Source organism: Pteropus medius, unplaced genomic scaffold, assembly GCF_902729225.1.
Source record: "Pteropus medius unplaced genomic scaffold, Ma_sr-lr_union100, whole genome shotgun sequence".
In the NCBI taxonomy this organism is placed as follows: Eukaryota; Metazoa; Chordata; class Mammalia; order Chiroptera; family Pteropodidae; genus Pteropus; species Pteropus medius.
Genome location: NW_024347788.1, coordinates 10,006,355 through 10,030,291, shown reverse-complemented (window position 1 = coordinate 10,030,291; position 23,937 = coordinate 10,006,355). Strand labels below are relative to the sequence as shown.

At 51.5% G+C, this 23,937-nt stretch overlaps 1 protein-coding gene across 1 annotated transcript; it reads right to left on the bottom strand.

Moving 5' to 3' along the window:
- Positions 1 to 1,974: 1,974 nt before the first annotated feature.
- On the bottom strand, positions 1,975 to 13,667 carry CBY2 (chibby family member 2). Its single transcript, XM_039877354.1, has 3 exons — positions 13,593 to 13,667; positions 13,236 to 13,316; positions 1,975 to 3,436 (listed from the first exon to the last, which is right to left on the bottom strand). The coding sequence occupies exons 1-3, from the start codon at positions 13,665 to 13,667 to the stop codon at positions 2,249 to 2,251; spliced, it is 1,344 nt and encodes a 447-aa protein (XP_039733288.1). The 3' UTR covers positions 1,975 to 2,248.
- Between the last annotated feature and the right edge of the window lie 10,270 nt (positions 13,668 to 23,937).

The following is a 23,937-nucleotide window of genomic DNA, read 5'->3' as shown; positions in this document are numbered from 1 at the left end:
GTCCCAGTCTGGCTTGTACTGGCTGGCTAGCTTCTGGCAAATCCTTGGCATTGCAGTTTTCAGAGCTGTAGAAAAGAAAGGTCGTGAAGGTAGTGCGCACCTCACAGGTATGGGGGATCCCGGGGTCACATCGAGTGAAAAGCAATGGGCGAAGAGCTCCCCAGGTGTGGGCCAATGCCTCGGCTCGCCTCCTGGAGCTCGCTCAAGGCTCGGAAACCCAGCCAGCATGAACGATGGATTACGAGTGAGGATATTCCTGCCTCAAACTCACGTCCGCCACAACGATCAGTGTTCCCATCGGCAAAATGGGCGAACTCTTTTCCCTCACGTGTGTCTACTCACTTAGACCCAATACTAGTGAATGGAACGATATATTGAGAATCAGGTGGCTTAGCATCCCCGCCACAGTGATTCCTCAACGTGTTGCATGTCGCAATCACCTGGGGACCCTCCCGATGTCCAGTTGCACCCGATACCAATCAAAGCACCATGGTGGGAGCGGAGTCCAGGCATCAGCATTTTGCAAAGACCCTGAGGTGATCCCACCCTCCAGCAAAGTTTAGGGACGGACCTCTGTCCAACTCCCTCCACAGGCACCTGAGGGCACCTTTCCACTTCTTGGTTCTAGAGTATGTCCAACTTTGAAATGGGAATCGAAACCCACGATGCCGAATCTTGAGCCTCTTTACCTCCACCCAGTGATACTGGCAACCACCCAGCCCACGTGTTACATCTGGCTGGGAAGCGTGAACCGTGAGTAAGCGGAGGGCACCAGGGGGAGGGAGGGGAGCCTAGGATCGGGGGGAGCACAGAGCACCGCTCTGCAAACTGGGTGATCATCAGCGGGACATATAGAGAGGTTTCAAGACCCAGTCATATTGGCTGTTCTGGGTTCACCAAAGCTAAGCAGGTGTCTTCATTGCAGGACTTCTCAGACGCCTGAAGTTGGAGAATGATTATGATTCTGCCAGAGCGGGCTGGAGCAGCATTCGCCCCGACGGAAGCCTTCATTTCCTCAGAGCATTTCAAGGACTCGTGTTCCGGGGAACGCACTGTCAGAAACCAGAGCGATGTCGGGGGGAGGGGCAGGGGTTTGTCCACTGGGGGAGCATTTGGGAATGTCTGGAGATGTACTCGGTCGTCACAGCTGGGTAGCTGTTACCACCATGGAGTGGGCGAAGAAAAGAGACGCTGATTAGCATCGTACAGCGCGCGGGAGGCCCGGCCGAAACCATATTAGAATGTCAACAGCAGCGCCGTTAAAAAGCCCTGGTCTCGCGTGACCTCTGCTCCCTGGCCACTTCCTGCGTCACAGCCTTGAAAATGGAAGATGGAGAGAAAGCACGAAAGATGGGAGAAAAAAGAGAAGAGATGGAGAAAAGGGAGGAAAAAAAGAAGCAAATGAGGGAGATAAACAATCTGACGAAGAAACAGACTGGGGAAAAGAGAGAGAGAGAAAAGCCACTGGATTCATCACTGCCGGAACCGGGAAGCAACGGAGATGTCGGCAGGTGAGTGGATAAATGCACTGCGGTCTGTCTGGGCCGTAGAATAGCAGTCAGCACTAAAGAGGAGTGAGCTCTCTCGCCATGGAGAGCCACGAGGAACCCTAACTGCGCATGGCGGAGTGAAAGAAGCCGATCCGAAAAGGCTGCGTACACCGTGTGCGATTCTGACTCTGTGACATCTGGAGAAGGCAGCGTCCTGGAGGAGTCAAAAGATCAGTGGTTGCCAGGGGCTTGGAGGGAGGGAGGGAGGGCTGACTAGGTGCAGCACAGAGGGTGTTCAGCGCAGTGACAGTAGTCTTTACGATACTATAAGTGGACACGTGTCATCATCACACATTTGTCCAAACCCACAGAACGTACAGGACCAGGAGCTGAAGCCTAAGGTGGACTGCGGAGTCTGGGCGATGACGGCGAGCCACGTAGGTCCATCGTCTGTGACAAACGCACCCTCCGGTGGGCGCAGGAGGTGCGTGGGGGAATCTCTGTACCTTCTGCGCGATTTCGCAGTGAACCTAAAACGGCTCTCGAAACTCGGAGAGAAAGAAAAAGGCGAACAGCACGCTGCCGTCACTGGCCCCAGGCTCCCCGCGCCTTTATTACCCCTCCGAGGGTGGGAAGGCCCCCAGGTCCGCTGCTGGTCGGACCGCGCCGGTGGGTGAAGGGCGGCGGCCAAAGCGGGTGATCTCCTCCGGCAGAGTGTTCGGTGCCCCGAGCCGGGGGCCTCGGGCGCGCTGGGGGCCTCAGACCCTGCTGGGCTTCTTGAGGTCCTTGTTCTTGGCGGGCATGAAGGCGTAGAGCTCCTCGATGAGCATCTCCATGCGGGCGGTGACCTCGGTCACCGTGTCGATGACCAGCTTCTGCTGCAGCCGGAGCTTGTTGTTCTCCCAGAGCGCCTTGTCCTCCTGGCACAGCCGGTGCTCCTGGCGCAGCGCGTGCAGGGCGCGGTTCTCCTCCTGCAGCAGCCGGTTCTCGTCCCGCAGCGCCTGCAGCGCCTGGTTCATCTCCCGCAGCAGCTCCAGCGCCTGGCTGCCGTCGGGCAGGCCCGCGCCCGCCTTGCCCTCCTCGTCGCCGGGGGCCCCCGCCAGGTTGCTGACCATCTCGCGCAGGGCGCGCAGCGCCTTGCGGTCCTCCTGCGGGCTCGGGGGCCCCTTGAGCTCCTCGAAGGGGGACGCCAGGCCCGCGGCGGGGTCCGCCAGCAGCCCGGCGCCGTGGGGCTCCTCGTGCGGCGAGGGCGCGGCCGCGCCGTCGTCCGCGGGCGCCGCGGGCTCCTCGGGCGGCGCCCAGTAGGCCTTCCTCTGCTCCAGCAGCTGCTGCAGCGCGCGGTTCTCGGCGCGGAGCAGCTGCAGGGCGCTGCTCTCCTTGCCGCGCGGCGCCTGCAGCGCCGCGTCCTTCTGCGCCGCGTCCGGGGCCGCGGCCCCCTTGTGCAGCGGCGGCGCGGCGGTCGCCCGGCTGTCGTCGCGGCCCAGCGTGGCCTTGCGCTCCTCCCACAGCACCTGCAGGATCTTGTTCTCCTTGCGCAGCGCGCGGTTCTCGTCGCGCAGCGCGCGGTTCTCGTCGCGCAGGGACTTGTTCTCCTCCTGCAGCAGGTGCTCCTTGGCCAGCCTCTTGTGGTGCAGCTTGTGGTGGAAGGACGACGAGGGCGAGAAGTGTGGCGACTGCAGGCGACAGTTCTCGTTCACCCAGCGCCCGTCCTGGAACACGAACATCTCGTCGCTGAGCTGCACGCGCGGAGGGTTGTAGTCCAGCTCGAGGTCCGCCTGGGACGTGGGGCGCTCCATGGGGTCCAGGGGCACCGACGAGAAGCGGTTCAGCGGGTAGGAGTGCTGGCTGGCCACGCGGCGGCTCGGCCGGGGCAGGGCGGCCTGCCTGGCGCAGCGCGGGCTGGGGTACAAGTTGTGGAGCCTCAGGAAGGGCTCGGCCGTGCCCCTCTGCGGAGAGAACAGGGGAGCCCAGAGTTAGTGAGCGGCTGGCCCCGCCGAGGCCGGCCGAGCGGGCGGCAGAGGCCGGGTCGCCCGCAGTCGACCCGGTGCGATGGCCTGGGCTGGCCTGGCCACGCCGGGCACCTCTGCGCTTGGCCTGTTGGCGCCCTCACGGGACAACACGGTCGCTCCCCACCGTCCCCTGCACGTCTGTCCTACGAAACTGCGGGCAACGGAATGGCGGACACAGCACCAGCGCTGCGGGGGGAACACGAGGTCCGGCTCCGCCGGCCTCCGGTGCGTGTCCGGTCCACACATAGCCTTTTGGGGTGCGTTTCTGCGGAAAGACACCCGATGAGTGTGTATCGTTGATTCATTGACATCAAACATTCCACCAGCAGCGCTATAACCCACGCCTGACAGAGCGCGCCTAACACACCTGTTCTCCCTGGAAGGCACACCCCAGCCTCCTAGTGCTTGGGACTATACAGCACTTCAGGGCCATTTAGGACACTGACATCACCAACAAAACGCACGGAAACGTGAAAAACGTGGTACTAACTAAACCGTGACAAGGACAATATTTCACAGCGTGAGGGCTGAAACAGCAGGGCTCCTCCAGGGAAACGCATGGACCAGCCGACGCAAACACTGAGGGCTCCGTGCACGTCTGGGGATGGCCTCCGATGCGCCACGGCTTTCGGTTCGGGTGTTACAAACCGGTTTTAGTGAAAAAACGTTAGGCACATTCCCAAATGTGGACTCCATCAACAATGACGATAAACTATCGTAGCGGTTAAAGGCACTGACTTTGGCCCCACGGTTACCAGTTACAAGAAGACAGGTAAATTATGTGCGCTTTAGTTTTCACATTTTCACATTGGGAATATGCCATCTACTGCCTTGTGTCATCGAGATATTTTTAGGACTAAAAGAGGAAATGGACAAAAGCACCAAGCGTGGGCGCTGGCACACTTCTGTCACCAGGGATGAGGCACAGACGCTGCTGTGTGGCTGCCACGGCTGCAGATGTGAACCCACAGTCGGCGGGCAGAGGGGCGGCATGAATCACCCTGTGGCCACCCGAATTGCTGTGTCCAAATCGGCAGTGCTGTTGGTCAGCCTCGCCTTCTCCCTTGCCTCATTCTGGCTCGCTCTCCGCTCTTAGTCACCTGAGTCTGTCCTGCCATCAGCCCCTGACCCATCTACCAAAAGAGTGCTCGGCTCGAAGCAGAGTCCCGCTGACAGCTTTGGGAAGGAAGTGCACCGTTACAGACATACCACTGAACAACGGGAGTTCAATGCGTGGTAACGAAGACAGCAAAGGATACTGAGAAATTCATAAACGGGAATTCACGATGGGTGCCACGCGCCGCAACACCACCACCTACAAGGGGGATGGATCCTCAAAGCTTCAACCCAGAAAGCCAGTAGCTCTCACACTTCGCAGCACAGAGGAATCATCAGAGTGAGTTCTAAGTGCAGGTTTCGGAGCCTCCTCCTTGCAAGACTCTCCGGGCCTCGGTCCAGCAATCTGCATTTCTAACCAGCTCCCCCAGGTGATTCTGGCTGCAGGTAGTCGCGACAGCTCTAAGCCAGGTAGACTATGCAGTTCTCCCAAGTGGGGGTTACGCCAGGGTGAAAGGCTGAGACGTCAGGTCTGGGGTCACAAAGATTCTCATCCTGGTTCTGTCACCCTCTCTGAGACCCAGATTTGTTCACTGGTAACAAAGAGGGAGTCGAACTATGATCTTAAAGGCCCCCTCCAACACCGAGTGTCATTGAAATGGGCCTGTCGAATGAATAACGTGCACCTGGCTTAGTTCACAGCACTGTCGCGAAAATCGACTGAGATAATAAATGCGAAAGTTTTTTTAAACTGCCAAGTGCTACAGAGGTGTAAGGTATTGTCATCGAGAAGAGCAGGCTTCGCTAATGGGAGAATTCTGAGATGTATTCAAAAAGCAGTGAGCAAGGTGCATCCTGGGGGAAAGGCAGGAACTGTAGCAGTAAATTTAAATAAAAATAAGATCATGGTAGCTCCCTCTAAGTGTGCCGAAAGCATTTCATCCACGTACATCACAATACTTTCCAAATAGCGGTTCCTTATTTGTTAGGTTATTTTCATAATTTTACACGAAAGATAGAAAACAAGTCAGGTTAGCTACCATATGTAGTTTACGTATGCATATATGTATATGCATACATGTATATAGTTATATATCTCTACGTGTCTACAAAAATAGGTGTATGTAGAGATATATAATTTGCACAGGGAATAAAGTTGGTTACAATTCCTTGAGCCCTGAGGAACTAGATACATAGAAGACACAGTTCTATGCCATTAACTTTGCAATAAACACATGTCATTGACTCTGTAAGGATGAGCTTAATCTTCTGGGTAGCGAGGGTGTAAGGGCATTCTGTAATCAGAACCTTATTTGCTTGAAATAAGTCCAGCCTCCATGCCTTCCGTCCTCCTCCCCTGAGAAAGCACACCAGCCTTTGTGGCCAAACCTGTGATCAACACGCCCACACCACATCCTTGTAAATTTAAGGTCCCCTGATTCAGATTTCCGGGCAGGTCAGCCAAGGTTAACAAGGACTGACGCTAGAGAGGTCCTCTCCGTCCTCAGACGAGAAGTGACACAGGGCTCCACCTCGGCAGCGTCCTGCTCTAGATGACATTACCACGGAAAACGCGCTTTGAGTCAACAGTGCGCATCCCACTCTTGAGAAGGAACGGGAAGAAGGAGACACATATCGAGCCTTAATTTTGTGCTGGGCCCTGAGCTGAGCATTCTACCCGCCCGATTCATTTAATCCTCACAGTGCGGACTTCCTAAGCTGCCGTTATTATTCCCATTTTGCAGATGGAGAAACTGAAGCTCAGAGAGGTTAAATAACTAGCATCGGTTCGCTCACTAAGTCCCAGTTCGGGCCACGGATTTATCAAAGGACTTGCAGTACTTGGGGGCCGAGACGACTTTTCGTTAACTTTTTATTATGGAAAATTTTCAAACATGTATAAAAAATAGTCTAATAATTATTAGCTGGGTACGTTGTCTCATGTACCCATCACCTAGCTCTAGCCATGGTCAAATCGAGGCCACGCTTGCCTCACATACACCATCACTCGATTCCACAAACACTCCCCTTGCCACTGGGTTATTTTATTTTATTTTTATTTTGCCACCGGGTTATTTGAAAGCGAAGTGTAGACATGGAGTCATTTTATCCATAAATATGTCCATTTGTATCTTTTAAACAAAACCACAAAATGTCTTCCTTTTAACATTTAACAATGATCTCGTAATATCAGCCAATACTGAGTCACTGTTCACAGTCCCCCCAACTATCTCGTTCCTTTCTCAGGATTGCTTGATTCCAACCTAAGCCGTCCACTCCTTTGAACATCCAAAGAGGACTCGCTAATGCTTGAGACCTGCTCAGAGTATCCGTGACGGCCTTTAAATCGCCCTGCTCGGCTGTCATGAATCTCTATTCACATTCTGAACTGGGTACCAGCGAATTTTCAACTGTCCCCTCAACAGAAATACACTAAATAAAAACTTAGCACGTAGCGGTGGACCCCAGTTATGGACAACCTGGGGATCCGAGGCCCGTCGTTATGCGCGCCATCGGGTGACCGTGGTCACACCGTCTCCCCTTCTCTCCTTGGTCTCCATTCCCATGTCATCAGGGGCTGGTGGCATGATCTCTGAATGCTCTCGTAGTCTACCTTTCTCTGGCCCAGCGAATCCGTGCTTATACATGGGCGCCGCTACCTCCAGCAGCCCTCGTTCACCAGCCTGGTTGACATCTCGTCCCCTCTGCTAAATGGTCAACACTTTCCAAGCGGACCGTGTTGCCTTCTCCGTTCCATGGCCAAACGCCTGATCCGGAAAATGCTGATGGACTCCCAGGCCCCTCTCCTTCCTAACCCAGGAAACCGCATCCTCCTCTCACGGCTGAGCCCTGATATCTCTCCTCCTACCCGTCAGCAGGACCAAGACGGAGGCCGAGTGCAGAGTCACCTCGTGGCCTGGTTTCTTGCATACGACACAGAACATCCTGACGCTATCAGGATGAGGCTACAGTAAAGCGGCATCTTTTCTAGTGGAGAAAGCGAGAAGATTTAAGGAAAAAAAAACACTAAATATGGAGGGATTTCAGACGTGCCAGGGAACCTGACTGAACTGTGGGAAAACATGAACCGAGACAAAGTCTTCCTTTCCCGTGGCGCTTCCCCAATCCCAGGCGCACCGGCCCGACTTAGTTCTCAAAGGAAAGCTCCGTCGTGGCCTTGTGGAAACACCTCGCTCTCATCTATCCCCCTCTGCATGTCCCTGCACCGATTCGTCCTCCACGTTTATGTTAGTGAATTGACTAATGTTAACTTAGCGCCTGGCCTCAGACCCCGGCCTCGGGGAACTTCCAGACGACCGAAATATCAGCGCACGGTGCCCGTTATTTCTCGGTGCGAATGAGCCGCTCAGAGCGCAGGCGATCAGGTGTCGGGGTCCAGGGACCGGACACCGCAGACCTGAAGACGGTCCTGGCTCGGCACCGTACGGGTGTGGACCCTTTCAAATCGCTTCATTTCCAAATACAGAACACGCGGACGCTAATGTGATTCAGAGACAGCCCACATGTTTGTGCAGGTTGTACAGTGACAAACTTCAGAGGGTACCGTTCACATCTGTTGCTGCGCAGCCTGTACCAACATCTATCTGCCCTACCGCGGGGTTTGTCGTAGAGTTCGGACACCAAAAAAGAAATTTTCTTTACTTACAGAGAGCTACATCCACGTGAGGATGTACGTTGGGCCCGGAAGAGAAGTCACTTAGCGCTTCCTTACAGGAAGATTTATAGAGCAAGAGAAAGGAATTAACGCCAACCGAATGACTGTTATGGGTTAACATGCCGATAGATATGCATATTTATATGTAGCATCTTACCAAAAAGAGCTACTAGAGTCCTAGGTCAGATCACATAACCCGCAAGGAGGCAGAGCCGGAGGTTAAAACCAGGATGTCTGACTCCGAACTCCGTGCTCATTCCAGCCTGTCGCGTGCCCTGATACTTTTACTTTGCATCTGCTGATGTCATTACTTTGCAGCGGTTCTCGTATGTTCTGTCCCATCTTCTCTCCCCGATGAATAAATTGCAATTCCCTGACGGCCGTGAACCTGTCCCTTATCTTTTGACATCCCTAGGCCTGACAATTAGAACAGTGCACGTCATCTGCAGTGGAAGCGTAACAAGTCCTGACCAATGAACCAACCAAGATGCACTAATAAAAGGCAGGGAGGAGAAATCAGGTCGCAACATGTGAAATTGTTACCTTGTACCATTTCTGGCCTACAAAAGTGGCGATTTTGTTTGTCTTAATGTACCTAGTCTATCTGATAAAGCTGTGCCCTTTTGTCGATTCGTATTTTAAACTGCAGAGCTGTGACCGTGTGTGACAAATGCAGTGACGGGGTTTCCCCGTGTGGATCCCACTAGGCTGTAGCTTCCCCTACGTAGCCCCGTAAAGGAAGCCACCCCTGCATGAAAATGCCCGTGCGTGCTGGCTGCCCACGTCACCATCTTGAACCTATGACCTAATGACGGTAGAGGCCCCGAATTCTCAGTAGCTTTGGTCTCCAAAGTCCCATCTTTGAGCGCTCTCGAGAAAGTCATTTAGCTTCTCTGAAGGTCACCTCTAAAATGAACCCAAATGTAGCTGCTCTGCCAACTTCCTGAGGTTGTCTGAGGCCGACGAAGTGGTCGGCAAGCTGTCATGAAGGCCAAACACATGGCCGGGTCCACTGGCGAGGCTTAAACGTCCCTGGCCCAAAGCACTACAGCAAATGCTGACTATATCTCTTTATAAAAGGGCTTTCCAAAAAGCAAGCATCTGAGCTAAGCAAACCCATGACGTATGAAATCCTAGGCCTCCTTAGCCAATGTATGATGCCAGCTCCTTCTCAGTAGGTCACCTCAACCAGTGGTATCACTGGGCTGGTTTCATGGGCCACACTAACCTGCCCTCGATGTCCTTGAGCCCTGACAAGAGATACGGGCCAACAAAGAGCCCTTGGGACACCCCGAATGTTCTCCTAGGCCTGGGGGGTAGAGCCCGTGGCAGCAAGTCCTCAGAGCAACATGACCCGAGTTGCCGTTGAAGGAAGGACTGTCTCCTCCCTGATTCATGGGACCCAGACCCAGTAGGTGGGAAGGAAAAGTGTTGGATTCTTCATGGAAGAATAGAGAATGGGGGTGGGTGCCGGAGGGAAATACAGCTGGCTCGTGATGCCTCCTCCTCGGGCCTCACTGGGAAAGAGACCGGGGGATTCTGCCCTCAGGAGACTGCACTCACAGTTGTGACCTAAGACATGTGAATGCCGGGGACCCAGGAAGGGCCCTGGGTGTGAGCATCTCCCTCGCAGATCTCCTCTTTAAATGCGAGTGGTACTGGAGGGGAAATGCTTGGAATCACCAACAACTGTGTGCCTTTGTCGGGTCACTGGTCTCCTGGTGAGCGGAGAGCATGGAGGGAGAGTGGCCAGTGGGATGAAGGGGGAGGCAAAGGGCAAAGGGCAAAGGGGAGGTGATAAGATCAAAGTCTCTTACTGATGCTATGGGGTTTCTAAAGAACAGGACTCTCTGAGCGGGACCATCTGAGGTAACATGTCTGGAGTTAGTGGCCTCCCATCTAATGGGTTTGGGGACAGGACTGGACAGCAACTGGTCAGGCTCAGCTGACACTCTGAAGCTCTCTCCACTCCTGGAGAAGTGGCTAGCACAGACTTGAAGAGATGTCCGAAGGCCACGAGACACCAAGCCTGTTGGCCAAGCTTTTTAAACACCTACTTTGCCAATGGCACTGAGGGTCGCGGTCAAGAACACTCAGCCATGTGACATACTTTCAGGCACGGGAAGCTGAGGGGCCCAGAATGCCAACAGGAAGAGCCAGATGCACTACGAGTGTCCAGATGAGGTGACAAGGCTTCAGCCCATTACCATATTGTTCAGTTAACTCAGCTCCCTGGTCCCAGGATAAAGTCGATGTAGGTTTTAATAAATGTGAATAGATAAGAGGATAATTCGCAGGCCGGTGTGATTAATTTTGATAGCATTATAACATTCACAGCGAAGCGGATAAAGATGCCGCTGTGTATGGTAGTTCCAGCCCATCGTTTACTATAGAAACTCACGAAATCTTCCTCCTAACAGTTCATTCAAGTGGGTACCGATACAGGTATTGTCGGCAGGTTCCACAGCTTCCGAAGAAGCAGCCCAAACAAAGGGGATTGAGAAAGGCAACTGGGGAGGGGGGTGTGGATAAGGAGGCGGGGGTACCTTCGGAGCGCATTCTGATCTGGCGTGGACCCTTCGTTAACGATTAGCAGTAAACAACATTTCCATGAAACTCACAGAGAGCGCCCCCAGGCCAGGCGAATGCCTGCGAGAGCTGAACCACGCACAGAGGTGACCCAAGGTCAGCTCGCTTGGGCAGGAGGCAACGTCGATGGCTAGCGAGTCAATGAGCTGGAGGGAAATAGATCAGAAAACACAAATATTTAATGTGAGGAAGAAAAACTGGAAATCGATAAGATCTGGGAAGATGTGAGCGTGAATCGCAGGCATTTGCTATGTGACTGAGAGGCCCAAAGGCCCGGACGCACTTTCTGGAGGCAGAGCTGCTGATGCGAGTCCCTTCTAAAACGGACGGACTCCGTCCCAGCAGAGAGCAGCACGTGGCAGATACGTGCAGGGAGCTCGGGGACAAGCACTTAAGGTGGGGGAGAGACGGCACTATCTCCTTAAACCGAGAGAAAAAGCACTGGGCCGAGACGCGAGCGGGCCCAGCCAGGCGGCATACGCCCAGCCTGGGGCGCAGTGCGGAGAGCGGGCGTTGACCTGGGTTCAAGCCCCTAACTCCAGCTCTGCCCTCACTGGTGGAGCTGCTGGGGACCCCCGTCCCCGCATCCGTACCGTCTCTGCCTCGCACCTGCGTGGCCCAGTGCCCACACATGATCAAATCCACGGCCATCAGCAATGGTCCGTCCCCTGCTCACCGCATCAGCCCTTCCCCGCGGGCACACGCCGCCTGGCTGGAGGAGGTCCAGCGAGCTCGCGGGTCCCTCTCACACTGCCCGGGAGGTGCCGCGGTTCACACAATCGAAACCTGCCGATGCCACGCCCCTCCCCCCACGCGCCAGCCCTGAGCATCCTGGTAGGTGTCGGTAAACCTGTCGTGTGACCTGTGTCCCCGTGGCAGGTGTACCCACGAGGCCACATCTGCCCACGTGGGGCGCTCACGCCGGGGCAGCAGGTACCCTCCCGCCATGTCCTCCGGACCCCTGCAGCAGCACCAGGCCCCGCGGCCCAGGGAGTGGACGACCCCAGGACAAGCTGCAGCCTTGTGAGAGCACTCCCCGGTTCCGTTCCCCCCTCTGCTCCCCCGTGCTGGGCTGCTTCTGGGAGGGGGGCAGGGAGAGTTATGCTACATGTAGACAGAAGGCTTTCCATCCCTCTACAACGTGACCACTGCTACGAACCTTAACGCAGCCCTATCCCCAACCCCACCCTCAGGCTGGCCCATCCCATAGCAAAGCAGAGATTGATTTATCTGGGCCGTGAACCCACCAAAGTGTCAACACTCACCACCAGGACAGTGGTAACCAACAGAACGACCCTCGTATTTCATGTGGGAAGAATCGGACCTAAAACAAGGTTGCTATAGCTGTCGAGCCCTGCGGGCGGGCCATCCTGTCTATGAGCAGTTAGCGTGTGTTCCTAACTTCGTGAGCGGAAAGAGAGATGTGGCTGTTTATCACACAGTTATAAGGACGGTGTGAAAACACGTAGCCAGAACGTTTTCTTCCTATATTTTTTTTCTTGAACGTACTTGCCTAGATCGTCACAACTACCTCCACCGATAGAAGGAATGCTGAAGGTTTTTCTAATCTTGTTTTTCTGAAAATTCTTAAGCAAGAGAGCTCTTTGGGGAAAACACACACACGCGCACACGCACACGCACACTGGCGATCGCACCCTGTCCCTACACAGCGCCGGGCGGAGCTTCCGCGTCGTTACCTCTGCGTTGGACTCCTCCACCCTACACTTCAGCCTCTCTGGCTGTACCGCCATGGTCTTCCAGCTGGGCCTGAGGTGACTCTGGAGAAGCCAGGCTGCCCCCCTTTGTGACATAGCAGCTGTAGAAACAATCCGATCAGAAGAACCCACCCAGGAAACGGCCCCTTAGCAGGAGGAGCCTTGAGAATCCGCAGCCCATCAAGACTCCATCCAGCCACCGGCCTCCGTTCTGAGCCCCTCGCAACCGCCCCTCACACTGCGTATGTCTGGGATACCGCAGGCCTTAACTCTCTCAACACCTCCAGAGGGCCCTGTACCCCTTTGTCTGTGTACTGGGTTCTTTCCTCATGGGTTCCGTCTCATGCATTTGATTCCAAGCCCCAGTTCTAATTCTCCAGAAATCCGGGGTGGCTGCACGACAAGTACCAGCAGATCTAATTTTGAGAAGATTGGCTTACTTCAGACTGTCACAGAAACTTCATGTGTTAGGACTAGAAGGTCTTAACCAAGTCACCTAACCCGCCCTCCTCACTTGAGGGGACAAGGGACCCAAGGCCACGAGTGGCTAAGAGACCTCCCACAGCCGGTTGGCAGCTGACCCACAGCTAGAATCGAGGTCCCGACTATTCTGCTTGTCCTGCACCATCTCGCCGGAGTTTCGAAAGAGGGTCGTTCTGGCTAAGAGTGGTCGGCGACATCCTCCTGCGGTTCCCCCTACCTGAGGCAGCACCACATTGATTGGAATGTCAAGGCTTTCAGATCTGGTATCTTTTTTTCTCGTAAAATGTGGCCTCGAGTGCTGTGGAAAAGAGAAAATAAGATGTCTGCTTCCCAGCCCGACCTCTGGAGCTCAGCTCATCTTCCTCCTCACACACCCCCTCTTGTCCGTTAGGTACATTATGGAAAATCTGAGTCTCGAGGAATGGGAAGACGGTATCTGATAAAGGGCTTTATCAATGTCTGCACAGAAATTAAGATAGCTATTGTAGTCGAAGCCCAAGCCTTTGGAGCAGAGACAGCTACGCCCACTATCTCTTCCGAGGTTATTATTTCTATCTCAAGTAAAAAGCCATACCAATGTTAGATGCCAGGTATAGGTCCTATGCAGAAGTTGGTCACCAAAACACTCAGAACATTCCAGAGGTGACATCACAGAACAATATGGTGTTTTTCAGGGTTCATGGTCTCTCTTTCTGAGCATCTCAGGCGGGAATGAGGCATCTGTCAGTCAGGAAAATCTCACCTTGGCATGTCCGCATGGCTGGTCAGGGTCACTGTGACACACAATAGCCCCAATGCTGACTCCCCGTTTGACCATCTGGCTGCCGTCCACATGCCCCCTGCCAGGCCGGGCTGAGACTCCCACCCTCTCTCCCCAGGTGGCATCTTTTGCTTGGAGTTGGACCACTCAAGAAGAAAGAAGCATGAACTGAACTCTTTCAGACCAAGAGAAGAAATGCGGGATGAGATTTTTCTCACATCGACCATTTCTCTAATTCTCTGACACCAGTTAGACATCCTGCAATTCAGTCCAACCTAACGCACCGACCTAGAGTTAGTTGGTGGCAGATCCCAGAGTTAAAGGGCTCAGTCCCACGAGACTGCCCCACCCCGTTAGATGCTGGTCTCCAGTCCTGGGCCATCACTACCTCTGACCTGCTCCGTCGGCGGTTCCCACAACCCTCTTCTCGGGTTTGCCATTTGAAAGAATAGCTCACAGTTTTTTTTATAAAAGATACAGCTCGGGAACGGCCAAATGGAAGAGCTGCTTAGGGCGGGATGTGGGGGGAGAGGGAGAGGGGTGCAGAGCTTCCGTGTCCCACCCACACATCTCCCTCCCAGCAAGTCCATGTGTTCACCCCGAAACTCTCCAAACCCTCCCATTCAAGAGCTTTGGATGGTGGTTTCGCTACATGGTCACGATTGATTAAATCATTGGCCTTTGGTGATTGGACATTTCCGCCGCCCCTTCCCAGAGGCAGAGGGGTGGGAGCTGGGAGTTCCGGCCCTCTGACCACCTGATTGGTTCATCTGGTAACCAGCCCCCATCTGGAAGCTATCTGGGGGCCCCGCCCAGTGACCTCATTAGCATGAACAGGGTGTGCTCCAAGGGGACTCCTTATGAATAATAAAAGATGCATATATCGTTCAGGACATTTTGAGGATTTCAGGAACTCTGTGCCGGGAACTAGGGACCGAAACTAAATATATATTTTTATTTTACCATATTAAACAGTACATCAAGACCTCCCCTCCTGAGGCCACATCTGACGTCTGGGCTTCATGAAAGGCACAGCTCAACTCTTCACAGTGGTTATTTCACCTAATCAGAGTCACTGACATGTGGCGGGTCCTACCATCCATGGGGTGCAGCCCAGCCATGGGGTCCCTAAGCCCATGGGGTCTGGCCCATCTTGGCAGGTCGGATTGAGCCCACCCTCCCGCTGAACGTGCCTCCAGGGCCAAGGAACACAAACTCCACCCTGCGAGGCTCCCCGTGGACGAAGGAATCTGCTAGTAAGCCCGACAGATCTTATGACTACTGTATAGATCACATATCACTCAGATTTGTTATTATTTACATTGTTATTTTGCCTGCTCTTAGTCCCCTGCCTTCTCCACACAAGGCCATCTGGCACCTCCATCTTTACTCCAGTCCCGTCCTGAGGCCATATCTGAAGAAATAAACATCCTCCCTCATTTACGTTCCTTCGTGGTTTTCTAGTGTCACCCCGAAGTTAGAGCCATGGTACCGCGGGGAGCTTATGGCACAGCTCATTCGTTCCTGGAAAGGAAGTCTTAGTATTGGATGATCGCGAAAACTCCCAGCGTCCGGGTGACAGCGCAAATCATTGCTTTCCCCACTGCGGCACCAACGGGTCCAGCATCGTCCTCTAATGGGCGTCCAGCGTCCATCCCTTTGTGGGCTCCCTCCTTCCTTGCCTCTGCCACAATCTTTGGCCTTTTTCTTCTCAGAGGCCTGGCTTCAGGGGGAGGGGCAGCCACCACATCTGTGGCTGACAGTGATGACTCTCATAGGGTAACGGTGACTCATTATCCGCCGTTACATGATCAAAGTCCCTCCCTCACCCCCTGTCCTGCAAGGGGAGTGTGCTGGGGAAGGAAAGAAAGTGATGGACAAATGGAGCGACCTGACACATTAGCATGAAAAGAACTTCTCCTGAACCCAAAGGGAGGGCACTGATAAGAATGAATGAGGTTACAGAGAGCAAGGTCATGGTCACTGGCGGCAGCAGACCTGTGTGCAAATCTGGAGGCCAAGAAATAGTTACTATGTGTCGTCATCAGCTCAGGCCGCCATAACGAAGTACTACAGACTAAGTGACTTAAACAACAGATATTTATTGCTCACAGTTCTAGAGGCTGGAAGTCCAAGATCAAGGAGCCGGAAGATTTGGTTCCTAACGAGACCCACTTCCTGGCTTGCAGAAGGCCACCCTCTTGCTGTGTCCTTACATGGCAGAAAGAGAGTTCTGGTCCCTTTTCCTCTTTTATAAGGACACTAATCTCATCTGTAAGACTCCATCTAAACCTGATCGCCTCCGAATGGCCAAACCTCCAGATACCATCTCACTGGAGACTAGGTCGCCAACATACGAATTTTGTAGGGGCGCAAACATTCAGTCAATAGCACTGCGTGACTTGGGCAAGTCACCCCATCTCTCAGAGGCTCAGTTTCCTTATCTCCAAAATGAGAAAACTGTGTCTAATTTGAGATAACTTAGGGGGGAAAGCCAACACTCAGCAAGCTCTCAATAAATAACCATTGTTTGGATGCCCTTACATAAAATTGCCTTGTTCTCTTTGACTTAATATCCCAAGCAGCTGCCACACAACTGGTGCTCTATTAAGAAAAACGATGCTCCTTGTGTGAGGGCTTGTTTGTGTGCTTGTCCGATTAATTTCTGCTTTTAAGGGAGGAGCTTTTTAAGCTGGGCCATCCTGGTACCAGCACCTGCCTGTTGGCTGGGTTCCTTCCTCCTCCACAGCTCACGTGCATCCATCACTCGGCACCGAGAAGCTTCTTGAGATTTCACCCAAATGCCTATTATTACTCAGATTAACATCATCATCAGTCATCCACGTTCCCTGAGCATCCACGATCCGTGGGCGCTATGCGGAGCCCGGAGGCAGACATGCCTCGTGGGTTTCTAATCTAAACAGACAGGTAGAGCAGAGACAAAGGAGAGCAAGCATGCATCTGAGACGCTCCAGGTTTCCCTCGCCTGCGGCTGTCTGATGATGCATCACAGGGAAAACTCAACAAGCAGGAGGGTCCATTAGAGGGTACAGGGCCTCCTGCTTACCCCAGAGAGTCACAGAAACTGTAGCTCCTGGTCCAGGCGTCAGAGGGGGTGTCGGGTGGGGCGTACGTTCTGACCTTTCTCTTCTTCTCATTCGTTAAGGGAAAGGGAAGTTGTGTGGATGTCGTAGAGCATCATGAGGCCTGTCATCTCCCACTTCTGTGAAGTGTTTGGGAACCTTCATTATCTTTGCCACTTAGGGATGGGGGTGGCTCCACTCCGAAGCCAGAGGAACAGCCCAAGAACAAGGCTTTGGGCCAAGCTGCCCGGGGCACAGGTGGGGAGTGCTCACCTTCTGAGGGGCAGCAGCCAGGAAGGGCAGGAGAGGCTCTGGTGAGTCCACCGGGCAACGACTAAATGTCAACTGTTGGGAAAGTCTGGGCGGGAAGACAGTAAAAAAACAAAATGGCAGCCGTTGAGGTGAATGGTTGCTATCGACAGAAGAATCACTCACATTTGTGGGAACATCGAAGGAACCAACAGAGGGGGACGGTGCTGGAAAGTGGGCAGTTGGCACTTTCAAGTTTCAGAGACGTCCAGGGGGGGTGAATCCTTCTTGGTGATGCCAGATGCAGGGCGGGTCCTCAGAAGCAACACTGAAACTCGGGGTGGGCGGGATGTCTCTGGAGATGAGTACCACCCTTACAACTTCCCTTCTCAATTCGGGAACCACTGGAAATCCCCCAAAGCTCTGACGGTTTCCTGATATTAGTTCATGTGTTGACTCGATCCAAGAGTGAAGTTTATCAAAAGATTATGATTTCACTGATAAGTGGGATATAAAACAAAAAAAAAACGTAACAAATGAACAAAACAAGCAAAAACAAACATAGATTTAGACAACAGAATGGTGGGGGAGGCGCGAATTGGGTAAAGGGGATCAAATATATGGTGACAGATGGTAATTAGACTTCAAGTGGTGAGCACACAATAGAGTTCAGATATTGAATTATAATATTGTACACCTGAAATTTATATGTGATTAACCGATGTTACTTCAATAAAGTTTAAAAAAACAAAACAAAACAAAACAATACACGTCCAATGGAAGACTTTCGGTCTCTAAGAAATTCTCTTTATTTTGGAAAAAGTCAAAAGAGGCGACCGTGTGGCCCCTGGCCCCACTCTGAGATGACAGCTGGCCTGCTGTCATAGGCAGAAGCCAGGAGAGCAGACCCTTCCACGTGAAGACGGCGGAGGGCTCCACGCCACAGTCTCGGCCAACGGGGGCAAAACTAAAGGCTTGTTTATTAGCACAACTCTAATCGTGATGCACGTGATGCTGTGCATTTCAATCTAAGCAGAACTGAAAAGTCATCAGATTAGTTAAGTGTGTAATCCTTGCCATTAATTACCCATTAGTTGCCCCTTAATGATCATGAAATGCTTACCGAACAGCACGTGATCTCTGGATAGTGCCGAATGCACGAATTAAAACGCGTCTTCGAGGACAAACGAGGGTTCTCTTCGCTGCTTCCTCCATGAGAGTTAATGAGTTCGGGCCTCTGAAAAGTGAGTCCGAGACTGGACTTGCTTCGCTCTGAGGAAGGACAACCTCTTGAGATGATCGTCAGGGACGGTCACGCTGCCCAGGGTACTGAACGGCACGAACTCTAAGTCAGAGCACCCACGTGGGGACCATTCTGTCCCCAGCCAGCTGTGTGGCCTCTGCCGCTTCCTTTGGTTAAGCCTCAGTTTCTCTGTTGATAGAATGGATATGACAGTTCTTACAAGTCGGGGTAGTGGCGAAGATTAGATTAGACAACGCAGGAGATGGAAAACTTCCAATGGTGGTGGGCGGGCTTGGCCCATGATGGTGATCGATAAATAAGTATTCGTTGAAAAGGTCAGATGAACTGATATCACTATTAATAAACACCTGAGCATCGTCTCTGAGCATGGTCTGCTGTGAACATGAACTAGGGCGGGGTGGGGCAAGGGGAGGGCTTCACGGAGTGTAATAAAAGTTCAGATGCATCTGTTCTGCATTGCCACTACTGTCTATAAACCAGAGTTTCTATCAACTAAAAATGCCCCGAGTCCCCCAGATAAAACTTGGATACTAAATATGCTTCAGACCCTCTCATAAAGTCGACCCAGACAATCTGTGGCACCGTATCGGAGATTTACACGGGAACATCAGTAAGCCACAGGCTCTCAGCTACCAAATCTTCTCACATTAAGTCCCACCAATGTGATATTTTGATCGCAAACCCTTATAAGTATATTTCTTAACTTATAAATTTGATGTTTGTTCTAATGTATTATTATAGTATATGTATTATGAAACATATCCAATATTGACATTTTTACAGTATAAACAAAGATCAAATAATTGTTTTATGATGTTATTTTATCTGTTCATTAATAATACAAAAAACTTTGCTTCTACAAAAAAGTCGATCGATAGTAATATTTTCAGGGAATGCAGGGTAATTAAATGCGGTTCCCTCTTTCTTAAAATCTGAGTTTAACACAGGGAGCCAAAAGTCAAGTTCTAAGTTCAATTCGCTTAGATTTTTAGATTGAATGACTGTCCTTGCTGAAGAGGTACCAAACAAAGATCCGTAGATCCAAATGGAAAAATGCTTTATTGATTGCAATTTTCAAATAGCAATACTCAACATTCGGTCCTATCCCCAAATAACACCAAGGTTTTTACTAAAATTTGCATCCGTTTTCAAAATTTTTTCTTCTTTTAAGTTTTTCAAAAAAACTCTCAATTCTCACTTAAAGTTAAAACACCATCTTTTTCATGAAGGCAAAAAAATAACTGTTGCTTTTTTTTTTTTTCATGGCTCCTAAATAGCCCTGTTAACAGCCACTTGTCACCCCAAGAAAAGGTCAGCAAATTTGGAACACTCGTCCTTTTGTAAGAAAGATTGCTGCAAAACTCTCTGTGGCATGAGAGACTTTTACGGTCTTCCTCCATCCTGGGACGGAGAACTGCAAAGGTCCTGGAGTTTTGCCCAGCTCTCCCACTCATTAAAATCGGATTAACCGCATCCATGATCTCCTCTGGCTTCACTTGCTTGTAGCGATGGTATGACGACGAATTGCTACACAGTGAGTAAATTTCGTGAGTGACACTCCCCGTAAGCTCACCCCAGCATCCGCCTTACGCTCCACTCAAAGCGGCCATTCCATCAAATGTTATTTTAAACAATTGTTCCATAAGAACTTTTTTGCTAGCAGTTCTTTATGATCGAGATCACATATTTGCTGGCATGTTTTCCTATAATTAGTTCACGAAAGAATATCACTTTGTGCGTTTTATTATTATAGAAGAGGAAGCTCCCTCCGTATTTCACTCAGCTAGATAGCAAACACTAGTCGATTTGTTTCAATACTCCTTTCTTTGAAGTGTTCTCTACATCTATCCGCATATTTGCTGGCTAAGGGCTGAATATTCATTTCACTCAATCATTCAGAAAGGATTCCTTGAGCACTTGGTATGAGCCAGTCACCGTTCTATGTGCAGAGGAAGTAATGAATGAAATTAAGTTCTCACGATAGAACAAGCCGTTTCGGGTGATAAGGAAGACTAACCTGAGGAGGTGGCATTTGAGCAAAGGCCTGAAGGTGTGAGGACATCAGCCATTAGGATCGGGAAGAAGAGCATGTCAGCCAGCAGCTGGTGGCAGGAGCTCACCGGGAGCGCCGAGCCGCAAGGTCGCCAATGTGAGGGTGGGGATGTGGCAGCACCAGCGTCACAGAATTTTTTTCCGACCAAGACAGGAAGCCACCGGGGGTGTGCCACAGAGTGTGGCGTGATCTGAAAAGATTTCTCTGGCCACACCATGGAGAATAGACTGAGATGTGGCAAGACAGGATACAGGACAAATTTCAATCGTCCAGACAAGAGATGGACTAACATGGTCGTGGTCAGGGGGTGAGAAATCATAAAATTCTAGATATATTTTGAGATAGAACCAATGAGATGTGCCGATGGAGCTGGATGTAAAGTAGGGAAAGAGATAAGGTACCCCGGGTTTTTATCTTAAGCACTTGGAAAATGTCGTTGTCACGCACAGGGTGGAGAAGGCTGAGCACAGGACAACGAATGCAGGTCAAGGATTCGGGCTGGACACAGGAAGCTGGAGAAAACTATAAATATCCAAGCGAAGGTGTCAAGCAACCAGCCGCTTCTAAGAGTCTGGAGTTACAAGGGAGGCATTTGAAATAGAAATATAAATTCGGGACTTGTCAGTGTATAAATGGTATTAAAAGCCTTGTCGCTATATTTTTTCTTAAGTATTATTTTAGCTGTATTTATTGCAGTAGAAAGAGCAAGTATTTCTCCCCGTGGGATGGAGCTTTTTTTTTCACAACTAAGTAAGAAACCTCAAAAGAAGCTTTTAAGCACTTTCCATTGCACTAATTAAAATTTTGAAGGATATTACACTGCATAGTACATTATTTTAAATCAATGAAAAAGACGGCAGACATTTATATTGTCTGTTTTCCCATCATCGTGGCTTTGTACTTTTATTAGGTCATATTCCAAACATTACACAGTTAGGCGAGGCTCATCTTTCGTGATGGTGAGTAGAAATTTGTATTTGCACAACTACTTAGTGATGTTACTAAAAATGAGATCATCGAAGCAACCAAGATGTCCTTTAGTAGGTGAATGGATGAATCAATTACAGTAAATCCAGACCCTTTACATATAACTATATTTTCATATATTATATATTAGTTAGTGTTGAATGTATGTTATTCAGCACTAAAAAGAAACGAGCTATCAAATCATGAAAAGAGCTGGAGGAACCTTAAATGCGCATGATTAAATTTAAAAATCCAATTCGAAAGGGCTGCATATCATATGACTCCAATGATACAACATTCTGGAAAAGGCAAAACTATGGAGACAGTAAAAAGATCAGTGTTTACCAAGGGGTGCGACCGGTCGGGCAGAGATGAATAGGCAGAGCCCCAAGGATTTCCAGGGTGGCGAAACGATTCTGCATGACACGATAATGGTGGACACGTATAATTATACATTTGCCCAAACCCATAGAATGCCAACACCAAGAGTGAACCCTGATGCTATCTATAGATTGGGGTGACTGTGTCGTGTCTGTGCAGGTTGAACAGTTCTGACACACGCACCATCGGGGGGTGGGGGGGGTGCTGGTGGGAGGCTGTGCCTGAGGCTATGCAATGGGCACGGGGGAAATCTTAGTACCTTCCCCTCAGGTCTGCTGTGCATCTTAACCTGCTCTTTAAAAAATAGTCTTAACGAAAAGATAAATATTAAAATGCAAAAGACAGTTCTGGAAGCGGGGCTGTCCCCGCTGCTTTTTCTTCTTGGCCATTTATTCTCGACCCCGCCCTGTCTTTGCTGAGATCTTCCTAAGCCACGCGCCCATTTTGTGATGAGTAGTTTACTTAGGACTGGATAACGTCACCGCAAATCCACCTTACCTGCCACACGCAAGCTGCCACCCGTCGCTGGACTGCACGTGAAAGGAAAGGTGTCACTGTGACCGCTTGAGGAATTCTAGTTTTCCCTCAGGTCCCTTATCAAATAAGAAATGTGACACCGTTCGAGCCACGGGATGGTGTCAGTGACGGTCTGTGCATGTGTCTTAGTCGAGCTCAGTTTCACTCTAGTTTGGGGGGGGGCGCGGATTAAATATAAATAGAAATTGAAATATTTTCTTTTCACACCCCAATGCATCTTGTGCATTTTTCACAGCACTCACACTCGGCCTTGGTCTCGTTTGTGTCATTGTCGCAGAAGGTGACCGGTGACACTGCTACAGAGTCAGAATGAGGACTGGCCCCAGCTTCGGAGTAAACAGAATTCCCTTTAACACCTGGATCACCATGCGCCCCAGTGATGCAGGACGATGAAAGATCACATGGTCCCAAGCTTTAAAAAAAAACATTAAAAAGCCAAAATAACTGTTGCTACATTTTAAAGGCTTGCCTATGGCCTATGAAAACAGTAAAACTGTGCTTACTTTCTTGTCTGAAGTAATTAGTATTGTTATTTTTGTAGGCTGCCCCCAAAAATTTATTTTTGCACGTCTTCATGGCCTCCTGAGTATAACTGGCTATTCGAAGGTAGTTAAGAGCCTGAACTTCTTTCCTGATGAAAGTTTTATACGTCATATATACTCAGACATTAAGCGAACTTTATGCCGCACTCTATCTGAAGCTGAAGACTCTGAGCTTCACTCAGCAACAAAACAAGCAGCGTTCCCTCCTCGGAGGAAAGGAAGAAGTCGCCGTTAGACGAAACGGCTTTATTTCTACAGTAAAACCAGGATTCGAGGTGGTGGGAGGAACGTGATGACGCCCCTCCACCACCTGGCTCCAAATTACCCAATGCCTAGTGAACCCGGCCGGGTCCCTAAACCCAGGGTCATGACCCCTACCGGAGAACCAGCCGAGCGACCTGCGACCCGCGGGGCCTCCGCCTCCGCCTGCACCTGCGCATCGTCTGTCGTGCACGGCCCAGCACGCACTCCGGACGCGGTGATGCGGGCGACCTGTCCCCGTGAAGCTGGAGTCGCTGATCGGGCCCCCGGGGGAAGTGCGGCCCGAAAGAAGGCTCTGGTGCCCGGGGCCTCCACGGCGTTATGGGGTAACCTGCAGCAAACCCGGGTGCAGAGCTCACAAAAACCAGCGGGAAGAGGGGACGAGAAATGTCCAGATGTTTTCCCAGGAAGCAAAGCCACAGTTCATGTGGATGTTTGTCCACAAGTAAAGGGCCCGACCCGAGCCCCCCAAAGAGAAGTGGCGGGCTTTACACCCCCTCCACCCCAGGGCGGCACCACCCTCCCACAGGTCATCAGTTCTTCCCGCTGTCCTGCTGTTTCTCAGGCCTGAAACTGGGGGACTCCCTCGCCCCTGGTGGGCTCCGCAAGGCTAGTTACAGGCTGGGGGTTCGGGGAGAGTGGGTGGGAGACCCGTTCGATCTGGTTCGGCAGCTAATGGCTGCGGGTTTGAAGAGGAATTGGGTGGCTTTTGAGGGATCTGCTCTGGGCCGCCCTGGGCCCCAGGGGACAGGCCTGTGCCCGTGGGGTGTCTGACAGGCTCCCTGCCCTCCGCCTCCCGGATGTGCTCAACCAGTGCCGATGG